The sequence below is a fragment of the Trachypithecus francoisi genome, unplaced genomic scaffold (assembly GCF_009764315.1).
Source record: "Trachypithecus francoisi isolate TF-2019V2 unplaced genomic scaffold, Tfra_2.0 Lachesis_group11, whole genome shotgun sequence".
In the NCBI taxonomy this organism is placed as follows: domain Eukaryota; kingdom Metazoa; phylum Chordata; class Mammalia; order Primates; family Cercopithecidae; genus Trachypithecus; species Trachypithecus francoisi.
In genome coordinates this window covers 28,244,478-28,256,838 of record NW_022681456.1, presented here as the reverse complement: position 1 = coordinate 28,256,838, position 12,361 = coordinate 28,244,478, and the positions used below count along the sequence as shown (strand labels likewise).

The following is a 12,361-nucleotide window of genomic DNA, read 5'->3' as shown; positions in this document are numbered from 1 at the left end:
TGTTATGGCTTTATCTAAAAGTTGTTTTGTTTGAAAGCAGTTTGCCCTACAGTGTGTGGAAAGTGCATTACTGTTGTGCTTTGGTTTTCCAACCCTTTGCTTACTCTGATGCTTAGGTGTGAGTTGATGGCAGTCATTTGGAGAACAGTGGCACTCCTAAAATGAATGAAATGTTCTCTTCAAACTTGTGGCGTACCGTCTTTCTATGGCTCTGTGACAGTTACAGATCTGAAAATTAGGTATAATGGCTTTTGAAGCAAAAACCTCATTCTGAATAAATCTCCCATCTGTTCCATTAACATTTTAATTATGCATCAAATATGGTAGTTATTTTTAAAAACTGCCTAGCAGGATAGTTTGTGTTACTCTGCCTGTATCCATGACTGTGATAAGAAATGTAAGAAAAGGCCAGGCATGGTGGCTCACACCTGTAATCCTAGCACTTTGGGAGGCCAAGGTGGGTGGATCACCTGAGGTCAGGAGTTCCAGACAAGCCTGGCCAGCATGGAGAAACCCTGTCTCTACTAAAAATATGAAAATGAGCCAGGTATGGTGGCATATATCTGTAATCCCAGCTACTTGGGAGGCTGAGGCAGGAGAATTGCTTGAACCTAGGAGGTGGAGGTTGGAGTGAGCCAAGATCATGCCACTGCACTCCAGCCTGGGTGACAGAGACATTCTCAAAGAAAAGAAAAAGAAATGTAAGAAAAGAGGTTGAGTCTTACTTTCATTTGTATTTCTCTCACTGCCTAGCATAGTGCCTTTCACTCAGTTGGAATATACAATAAATGTTCATTAAACTGACTTGTTTCCTTTTCTTTATGTCAACAAAATAATTCAGCTTAAACATCAGCTCACAATCCTGGGTCAAAATCCTGAAGCAAAAATACAGGATATATATGATTTATAGACTTTTCCCAAAAGTTTTAATGTTGGAATCTTCGTGTTTGACTCCTCACCATCTGTTCATGGAAAACTCTTGCCAATTACTGGTTTAGGAATGGGCACGTGATGTGAGCCTAACCAGCAAGTCTTCTGGAAAGTCTGTAGACTTTTGGGAAGGAAAGTGCAGTCATGTGCTGCATCATGATATTTTGGTCAACGATGGACCACATATACAACAGTGGTCCCGTAAGATTATAAGACTATATTTTTACTGTACTTTTCTATATTTAGGTATTTTTAGATACACAAATATTTACTGTTGTGTTACAGTTGCCTACAGTATTCAGTAGAGTAACATGCTGTACACATTTGTAACCTGGGAGCAATAGGCTGTATCATACAGCCTATTCGCATGACACAATCGCCTCATGATGCATTGCTCAGAAGAAATCGTGCGACACATTGTGGTGTTCACACAACAAAAATCCCTAATGTTGCCTTGTTCAGAAGGAATCATGACACATGAATGTATTTCTCATTCCTAGAAAGGAGGCACATGACAAAATGATTCCTTTCTTTTGGAAGAAAGGACAAGATAGCAAGGCAGGAAATTTTCCCTGACCCCTTCATGGGAGTGCACAGGCACTAGAACTAGCCAGCTGCTTCAGTGCCAGAAGCAGCAGACTCCACGCACTCTGTCCCACTGTGTTCCACCCCTTGCAGGAAGGGGAGTACAGGTGAGCAGGTGCAGGAGCTGGGTGAGTGCTTTTGGGCAGTGGCAGGAGCAAAACTCCATGTGGCCTCACAGCATCATCTAGAGGGCTGCCTGTGACCCCTGAAGCCCCGGAAAGAGGGTTACAGTCCACTCTCTTTTAGCTTTACTGTCCGTAGATGGCTTAAGTGTTAACAGCTCAGTGGAGGGTCAGTGTGACAGCCTTTTGCACCTGCACCCAAATTCTTGTCCAGTGTCCAGGAGAAATGAGGGTGCATGAAAGTTGGAAAGGGTAAATGCAGGGGATTTTATTGCCGATGAAAGCGTCTTTCGGCGGGAAGGGGAGCTGAAAAAGGGACAGAACGGGAAAATAATCTTCCCCTGGAGTCCAGCTGTCCCTGGCCTGGCTGAGCAACTTTTTGAAGCAACACTGTCAAGCTGTCCTTTTGAAATCAAGCTGCTTCTCTCCAACATCCAACCGTAGTCTTTGATGGCCAGCTACTGCTCCTGTTCTCTCTGCTTGCAGAGGTTTTTGTGGGCACAGGATTGGGGTAGGGCAGGCCATGAGTGGTTTTGGAAAAGGCAACATTCGAGCAGGAAAACGGGAATGCACGTTCTCATTTTGGGCTGTGGTTCCAGGCTTAAGGGTGGGGCCCTCACTGGGGACCCATCCTCTTCTGTCCAGAATTTTCCTGTTTCCTGTCCCTATCATTATGATGGGATATGATTCCTGGAACTCCTTTCTCGTGGCCATGAATGGAGCCAGCTCTTGAGGGTAAAGTGAGCACGCCACAGATAGCAGACAAGAGCAAAGAACATAATAGAGTCACTGCATCAAATAACCTGTATACTGCACTATTGCTGGGCTGTTTTCGGTGGTAGAATAAATTTCCTTATTTTTTAAAAAAAGGCTATCACCTTATGAGATACACTTATATTCACTTCACAGCTGAGAAAATTGGCATAGAGATACCAAGTGCATAACTTGTAATACACAATGTTGGCAAAGATTTGGGAAAATTGTCAGTGGGATTATTGATTCAGGAATTCCACTTCCAGGTTTTTGTTCTAATTACATAAGTATGACTTTGGTCATAAATTTTATATAAGATTTTTTGTGACATTTAAAATAGCAAAAAGCAAATCTAAATGTCCGACAATAGAGAACATGTTAAATTAAAGCCATTGAAATATGCAGAACTGTGTTTATTGACATAGAAAGATGCTTATGATATATTGTTAATTGAAAAAGCAGGTAACAGTATTATATTAATTCTGTAAAAAAAAAAGTACACATATTCACAGAAAAAGTTTGAAACAATCTCAGATATCATCTGTAGGCTCTTTCTGTTTGGAAATAACCAAATAGATTTTTGCGTTGACTCAACAAATTATAGTTGAGTAAGTCTTACTTTCCTATTTTATAAAATTTGTTTTACATAATTGGGTATTTAATCATTTTAAAAATCAGGCATCATTTGTATAATATTAATAATAATTTAATCCCCCTTATCTCTCATGTCTCATGCCTTATCCATCATCCCTTATATCCTACTCAGCGCAGATTTTCCTTGACAGCTTTATTTTCTTGGAGGGCAGGTATGGGGAACCAAATTTGGTTCCTTACCCTAGCTCTAGCCACTTCCACAAAAGATTTTACAGATAATGTCCATTTTGCTTATTATTATTTTTTAAGTTTAATTCTTAATATGTGCCCACAGCTCACTACCCAGGCCCTGATTTAGGCATTAGGAATAAAAACTATCTCAACTTAGTTAAAACCACCAGATTCATTGCTTGAAAACCTGTTCTGCCACTTAATAGCTGTGTGATTTCAGCAGGTTACTTAACCTTTCCATTTGAAAGCAAACATTTATTGAGCGCCTGTTACATATTAGGACTGGAGATACAGTATTAAACAAAACAAGTACCTGTTCATGAAACTCACATTCTAATGGGAAAAGATCATTGATTAATATACAACAGGTAGTGATAAGTGCTATGAAAATAATGCACTTAGAATAAAGAATGACAGCCGATGGGGTATGAATGTGGGAGTATATGGCCTATTTTAGACAGCATAATCAGGGAATGTGTCTCTAATCAGATGATATTTGAGGAGAGACCTGCAGGAAGTGAGCCAGCCAGCCATGAGGTTGTGTATGGGCAAGAGTTGCAGGATGAGGCAGTGGTGTGCTGGTGCTAGCTTGCATTTGTTCTGATGGCACGCATCTCTTCCCAAACTCTGTGTTCAGTGAAGGCAAATTAGTAGCTCAAAAGTAGCCTTGATGAAAGTATTTACACACAGATACCTGCAAATGCTACAAATTAGGGTTGTCTCCCCCGCCCCTGAGAACTACTTGTTAAATATTTTACCAGCACACCCCTGGGAAGAAGAACAGTAAGGACAGAGGCCCTGAGGCAGTAGCAGGCTTGTTCTGTTGAGGAAGTCAAGGCAGTCAGGATGGTGGAACAGAATGAGAGGGAAATTGACAGGAGATGAGGTCAGAGGTAGCCAGGAGCAAGATCGGTAGGTCAGGTAAATATGCTGGACTTGGTCTACGTGAAATGGGGGCCATTGAAAGGTTTTAAACAGAGGAGTGACACTGTCTGACTTAAGCTTTGAACAGGACCACACAAGAGAGCAATCCAGAAGACCAGTTGGGAGACTTGAGCAAAATTGTAGGAAAGAGGTAATGGGCTGGGCACAGTGGTTCATGCCTGTAGTCTCAGCACTTTGAGAGGCTAAGGCAGATAGATCACTTGAGGTCAGGAGTTCGAGACCAGCCTAGCCAACATGGTGAAACTCCATCTCTACTTAGCCAAGTGTAGTGGCACATGCCTGTAATCCCATCTACTTGGAAGGCTAAGGCATGAGAATCGCTTGAACCCAAGAGGCAGAGGTTGCAGTGAGCCAAGATCGCACCACTGCACTGCAGCCTGGGCAACAACAGCAAAACTCCGTCTCAAAAAAAAAAAAAAAAAAGTAATGATGGCTCTGGGGTAGAGGTAGTAAGAAAAGCACCTCGATTTCTTCATTTTTTTCAGACATTGTGAGCTTTAAAACATGCTTAGCCTAAGGTCTTGCACACGGGAGGCCCTCAATAAATGGTAGCTGTTGTATTATTATTGACGGAAGGCCCATCCTGGAGTGGGGGAGGGTTGCTCATATCCAATTAGGAAGGCAAGTAATTTTAGTACAAGTGATAAATGCTATGTTTGAGAAAAGTGGGAGCATTGAGGAGAGACAATTAGCCCAGGTAGGGGTAGGAAGATCCAGGAAGGGTGTTAGAGCAAAAGGGGACAGCTGTAGCAAAGGCATGGGGATGGGGAATTAGAAGGAAAATGGAACTGCTTAAAGCATCGACACCTCCCCATTCAGGCGATAATAAGATCACAGCTTCATCTTTAGCATTATTAGCAAAATAACCTGTGATCTGAAGCAACAGTGATGATTTTATTACTCTGTGTATTAAGTAAATCACCCAGTAGGCTGGGGATCGTGATGTTCCAATTCCAGCTGACTTGGTAACTTTATGTATTACACAGAGCCTTTGATTCTGATCAGAGATTCATTTTACAGATTACATTTTACAGATCTAAAAATGTAAGCTGGTAAGAAATGTTTAAAACTTGCTATAGAGAAAGGGATTCTTAATCTGGGGCCCAAGCATGGCCTTTGGGAGGTCTGTGAACCCCTTGAAGATATTTGCAGAATTCTGTGTGTGCACATGAATTTGGGGGTAGAAGCGGGACACAGGAAGTGTGTGTCATAGCTTTTATCAGATTTCCAAAAGAGTTTTGCAGCCCAGAGAAGATTTAAAACACCGCTACTGAGATGAACATTAGAGGGTAAAGTAAAATCAGTCTAGAAGAACAGGCATGTTTTTGTTTGCCATTCCATCCATCATTAAAATAATTTGATTAAATCATATGAAATCAGTTAAAACATTTCACTTAAAAGTGATTACTTATAAAAAGGCTTTTGTCACTTTTACTCAAATATGAACTGTCATTTTGGCCCCAGTGAATATTCATTCCAACTTAAAATTGCAGCTGTGCCAAACTCTGGGATGGTAAATGAGCTATAGAATAATCAAAAGTGCTTCCAGGCCAAATTCGCTCCATTTATCATGCTGGAATCAAACCTGCTATTCTTCCTTTTGAAAATGTTCTCTGCCTCTGATTTTGTTGTTTAGTTTTTATTGATTCTCTAATCTCATGTTATTCTGCCAAGTCTCCAAAATGACAAATATTCCCTAAGGGCTTCTTCAAAGCCAAAGAAAAAGGAATGTTGACTGAAATTTTATTTTTAAAGGAGGACTAATAGAATTTAACTTTCTGGCTATCTTCTGGAGACTCCTGTGATTCAGAAATTTGCCACCTTCTAGTCACACATAGATGGTGAAAACGTACTCACCCGACTACTTCTGTCTGCCAACGGGAAATGGGCTGTTAATAGTTTCCATTTCTTCAACGCCATGATCCAAACGCATTGTTAAGTGCATTATGTATATTATGTCAATGATTCCTTGCAATACCTACTGAGATAGAGATTTGATTCTCATTGTATAGACACTCAATCTAGGCTCCGAGATACTAGATTACAGTCTTGCCCAAGATCACACAGCCAGTGAGCAGCAGAACCAATAGGTGGAATAATGGAAAGTAAGATGTCCCATGAAGGACAAGCGAGTTGCCCAAAGAAAAGCACCCCTTTTCCTTGCACTATTGCCATTTCTCATTATGTGGCATTTTTCAGTGCTGCTGTATCAGGCATTGTGTCAGAACAATGGATGAGAAAAATAGTCTAGGCATTGATGATTGAAAAGAGTTGTGGGAAATGAATTCATCTAGTTAAACTATCTCAATATCTTTTAAGAATAATGATGGAGGAAATCAGAGTTAAATTTGAGTGCTTACTGGCCGGGCGCGGTGGCTCAAGCCTGTAATCCCAGCACTTTGGGAGGCCGAGACGGGCGGATCACTAGGTCAGGAGATCGAGACCATCCTGGCTAACACGGTGAAACCCCGTCTCTACTAAAAAATACAAAAATCTAGCCGGGCGAGGTGGCGGGCGCCTGTAGTCCCAGCTACTCGGGAGGCTGAGGCAGGAGAATGGCGTGAACCCGGGAGGCGGAGCTTGCAGTGAGCTGAGATCCGGCCACTGCACTCCAGCCTGGGCGACAGAACGAGACTCTGTCTCAAAAAAAAAATAAAAATAAAAATAAAAATTTGAGTGCTTACTATGAGCAACGCATTAATGTGAGGTGCTTTACTTACATTACTGCAAGGAATTCTCCTATTAAGGGTCCTGAGGAAGGCATTTACTATCTCTGTTTTACACATAGGGAAGCGGAGGCTCAGAGGAGTTGCAGCAGTTTCCCAAAGTCACACCGGTAGTAAGATGGTATGATACCAACCAGGATCAGCCTTCAAAGGCTATTTACTTCCTACTATACCATACGTAAAATTCACTTCAAAAGCTATTTACTAAAATTTATGTGGGGGCCAGCCATCATGTCATTAAATTCTGTATACTCCTCAGAACATAATATAGTACCTTGTACCTAGTAGGCACTCAAGATAATGTTTCTAGGTTAATCACCCATCATAGTGGGTTAAAAAAAATGGAACATCAAAGGCACAAAGATGTATCTTATTTCCAAATACTAAAAAAGAACTACCTTCACATTCCTTACAAGTTATACTGTTCCTTAGAAGCAAATTTATAGAAAATCCTTTTAATAACCCCCTATGTATAGTTCAGAGGTTAAAAACCTGTACATATTATACAAAATTTCCAATAAATGCACTTTGTGTATTATACTGCATGGTACTGACATCTTCAAGATGGAAACTATGAATAGATTCGTCTAGGTAGGGGAAAAGCAGCTTGGTATTTTAGAAATGCATATGATACACAACGGTGAAAACCCAACAACTGCAAATCACTGGAAGGTGTATTAGAAATAGGCACGTGTGTAAATGCTTTAGCATGGCCTGACCCTCTTCATGGTTCGTCTGTGTATTTTTTGGTTTGTGGCTGACACCTCCTGCCTCAGCACACCCAGTCTTCTTAAGTGTGTCCCGAGTTGAAAAGGGCTATCTGTCAAGGCTTTCCTGATGATAGTGTTGCTCTAATATTCCAGCGTCACCGTCTTGGTTTTGAGATACTCATGTAGAGCTTCCTCACCTAGGGCAGAGAAAAGCAATTGACAAACCACACTCAAAGGCAGACATGTGATGTCTTCAGACCTTCAGACATAGGTGTACGCAGGTGTACAGGTCACTAAGTCAATGGAATGTAGCCTAAGCCAGTGCTTCTCACACTTTGAGGTTCATACTAACCATGTGAACACTTTGCTAAGTTGCAGACCCTGATCTGATTAAATCTGGTGTGGGCCAGAGGTTATGTGTTTCTAACCATTCCCTGATGATGCTGACGCTAGTGGTCCATGGACCACACTTTGAATAGTAACAGCCCAGACCGGCTACCAGGCTTTCTTAGGAGCGGAGAGTGTTGTCTGGTCAGCTTCAAACCAAAACCCTTCTCTTTTATTTCCCTACTTGATGACGGACTCTGCCTTTTTGTCCATTTAAGCTAAACAGAAGTAACCAGGATACTGTCTTCTAGATTATATTAATTAAAGCAGAACTGAGCACAGGAAAGTTTGAGATCGTTTGGTTTAATCTTATTTTAAAGATAAGGAAAATTCAGTTTATATTGTTTGTTAGAAACACAGGGGAACCTGTCTAGGCAAAAAATAAATAGATCTGCCTTTCTTTGACCTTTCTATTTTGAGCCAGTACCGTCATCAATCTCTACAATGGTTAAAGGGCAGTGAATACCATGGGGAAACTAATGAGTGCATGATTCTGGAAGTTGAGCTAAAATAAGGACCGTCAACTTTGTCCCCACATTAGAATCAGGGAGCTTTTTTTTTTTTTTTTTTTTTTTGGAGAAGGAGTCTCGCTGTGTCGCCCAGGCTGGAGTGCAGTGGCCGGATCTCAGCTCACTGCAAGCTCCGCCTCTCGGGTTTACGCCATTCTCCTGCCTCAGCCTCCCGAGTAGCTGGGACTACAGGCGCCCGCCACCTCGCCCGGCTAGTTTTTTGTATTTTTTCGTAGAGACGGGGTTTCACCGGGTTAGCCAGGATGGTCTCGATCTCCTGACCTTGTGATCCGCACGTCTCGGCCTCCCAAAGTGCTGGGATTACAGGCTTGAGCCACCGCGCCCGGCCCCACTCAGGGAGCTTTTAAGACTCCTGACCCCAGGTCACACCCTAGACCAATTAGATCAGTATCTCTGTATTTTTTGAAGCTCCCAGGTGATTTGAATCCACTGTGCAACTAAGGTTGACAACCACTGGGCTAAGGGGTTTTAAAATTGGGGAGGAAGAAACTATGAGAAAAACTGTAGTATTTTATAGTAAAACAGACCTGAAGCTGGTCGAATACACTTGCTCTTTCTCTCAAAAGACGGGTGAAACAGGGATGCCTCACTTTCTAATGATAAGTTCCCTAAGAAAGTCTCCCACCATGATTTGGATTCAGGCATGAAAACCAGATTAAAGACATGCAAAAGGGGGAAACAAGCCCTTACCTTCACCCAGTGGAATTTAAAATGAGAACTACTTTTACTGTTGCAAATACATTGCCAAAATAATTAGTAAAGAGAAAATGTAACAAAACAAAACAAAAAAGCTCCAAATGAACTAAACTTATCAGACTGTAATTTCAGTAAATCACAAACATTTCAGTTTTTGAAACAACACAGCAGACTGAGGGGAATAAGAGATGCGCTCTACAGCCAGACTGCCTGGCTTTGAATTCTCTCTTGCCAGTGCCTGGCTCTGTGACTTGAGGCAACTCATCCAGCCTCTCTGAGCCCCATTTTCCTGTTCTGTACAATAAGATAACAGTAGTACCTATTCCTCTGAGCTCGTGTGAGAATTGCTTTTGCTTATACAGGCTAAGTGGAATGGGGCCTGGCATGGGTTTGGCACTGAAAGTAAGCTATTGCTTGAAAGATGTGAGTGTCGGCCGGGCGCGGTGGCTCAAGCCTGTAATCCCAGCACTTTGGGAGGCCGAGATGGGCGGATCACGAGGTCAGGAGATCGAGACCATCCTGGCTAACACGGTGAAACCTCGTCTCTACTAAAAATACAAAAAACTAGCCGGGCGAGGTGGCGGGCGCCTGTAGTCCCAGCTATTCCGGAGGCTGAGGCAGGAGAATGGCATAAACCCGGGAGGCGGAGCTTGCAGTGAGCTGAGATCCGGCCACTGCACTCCAGCCCGGGCGACAGAGCAAGACTCCGTCTCAAAAAAAAAAAGAAAAAAAAAAAAAGAAAGATGTGAGTGTCACTGCTCACAGTGAATTGCATTTTGGGCTTTTTACAAACTCTTAATTCTTATTGCTCAGGCTCCCCCGAACCTTGCCAATTGCAGGGTTTTTTCAGTGTTGACTCTGAAAGCCTGCCAAGAAGCTCCAAGACAGGATTTATTCTTGGAGCTCGCTGGTTATTGCTCCCCACCCATTTGCCTCTCTTGGTTCCATTTAATCTCGTGACAGCTAACCCAAGTTCATGCCAAATGTCAGATTAAACACCAAATATATTTCAGCTAAAGTATATTGTTGCAATTTCTTTTTCCTTTCAAACATTAATCTTTTGAAAAAAAGTATCTTTCCACACTATGCGTACGCTTTTCTGTGTGTATGGTATATTCAATAGAAATGTTTAATATTTTAAAAAAGAGTGCCCTTCTAAACCCAGATCTAACTGCCATGTAGGAAATGCCCCTCAAAATCATACACAAGTCATGAAACATACAGCAGATTTTTCTGTGATGTGACAACAAAGGGAATGTGAAGCAGAAAAGTAAAGCCATACCTAAGTCTTTTCCAAAGCCAGATTGTTTAACTCCGCCGAATGGGGCCGCCACATCTGTCTTGTTATACGTGTTAATAAAAACAGTTCCTGCTTGTAGTTTTTCACTCACATACATAGCTTTGTTTATGTCTCTTGTAAAAACCCCTGAGGCCAAACCATACTCTGTATTATTTGCTCGCTGCAACACTCCATCGATGTCCCTGTGTTTTTAGGAAGACATAAAACTTCATTAAATGTAAAGCAGAAGATTCATTTTACGTTCTGAAAATTTTTCCATCTATGCTAGAAACAGGAAAACATTACTGCCATCTGCTTAAATGTTTTTTTTGTTGTTGTCATTGTTGTTGTTTTTTAGAGACCAGGTATTGCTCTGTCACCTAGGCTGCAGTGCAGTGGCACAATCATAGCTCACTGCAGCCTCCATCTCCTTGGACTCAAATGATCCTCCCACCTCAGCCTCCCAAGTAGCGGGGACTACAGGCATGTGCCACCATGCCCAGCTAATTAAAAAAAAAAAATTCTTTTTTTTTTTTTAGAGACAGCATCTCCCTGTGTTGCCCAGGCTGATCTCAAACTCCTGGCCTCAAACTGTCTCCCAACCTTGCCCTTGCAAAGTGTTGGGATTACAGGCATAAGCCACTGTGCCCAGCCTGATTAAATTTTTATAAATGAAAAATATTAGGCTCACACCAAAAGAAAGTCCCCCAAAATATTACAAGTCTAGTATTACATTTTTCATATATACCATGTAACACCTTTTAAAATCTGACCCAAAGTCATATATTCAATCTTCTTCAATGGTTCTCATTCATGATCTCCCACTCCCTCCCCTCTCCCATGACTCCCACTTCTAGATGGATTTTCAGAGTGTCCTCCCTATTTCCTTCCATCTCTTCCGATTTTGCACACCAGGTTCAAGCCTCCTTCAGTGCCTGAAGCCGTTTCAGATCCCACCAATGCCACTGTCGAGGTGGGAGAGTAGGGTGGTTCTGTGAGAGGGCTCTGGGTAAATGACTTCATCTCCCCACACCTTCATTTCTTATTGTGAAAAATGGAAATAATAATAAAAAGACCTGTCTAGTCATGAGGATGAAATGAACATATCATGCCTGGAACACAATAAATGTTCAATAAAAGCCAGCTATCATCAGGTAGCACATACTTTTCCAAACTTAATATTTTGGTAGAACCAACTATATAGTGCTGACTTAACTCTTCCTGTAGGTAATGGTTCGCCATCCATAAATTGGAAGATAAAAGCTCCCCGAGGGCAGGGATAACTTCACGTCTCATACACCTCTTTATGCTATGGTGTTGCATCGTCGAATGAGAGTGAATGGGATTACATGTGCTTATTCAACAAAACAGGTCCCGTGATTTCCCTGCCTTTTGACTTAGTTTGTATACACATCCAAGTAGGTGAAGACATGAACCTACTCTTTTCTCAGTTGAGTCGAGTTCTAATGTGCCATCATAGCGTATGTCCCCTTCTTCTAGCATGATCTGAATGCTTAAAAACACACACATTTTCTACCACGTGGCCAGCAAATACAAGCCAGGTGGTGGTTGTTGTTTTTCTTTTTGAGATGGAGTCTCACTCTGTCGCCCAGGCTGGAGGGTAGTGGTGTGATCTCAGCTCACTGCAACCTTTGCCTCGCAGGTTCAAGCAATTCTCCTGCCTCAGCCTCCCAAGTAGCTGAGATTACAGGTGCCCGCCACCACACCCAGCTAATTTTTGTATTTTTAGTAGAGATGGCGTTCCACCATGTTGGCCAGGCTGGTCTCGAACTCCTGACTTCAAGTGATCTACCCGCCTTGGCCTTCCAAAGTGCTGGGATTACAGGCATGAGCCATTGCGCCTGGCCAAGCC

General features: G+C 42.1%; 1 protein-coding gene across 1 annotated transcript in view; it reads right to left on the bottom strand.

The window, feature by feature from the left end:
- Positions 1–6,834: 6,834 nt before the first annotated feature.
- ALDH1L2 (aldehyde dehydrogenase 1 family member L2) overlaps positions 6,835–12,361 on the bottom strand; it is a 60,553-nt gene continuing 55,026 nt past the window's right edge. Inside the window, exons 22-23 of the mRNA XM_033220813.1 lie at positions 10,492–10,691; positions 6,835–7,793 (exon numbers count right to left, since the gene is read on the bottom strand). Of these exons, the coding sequence (XP_033076704.1) occupies positions 7,738–7,793; positions 10,492–10,691 (256 nt within the window). The 3' untranslated portion in view covers positions 6,835–7,737. The remainder of the gene's footprint in view (positions 7,794–10,491; positions 10,692–12,361) is intronic.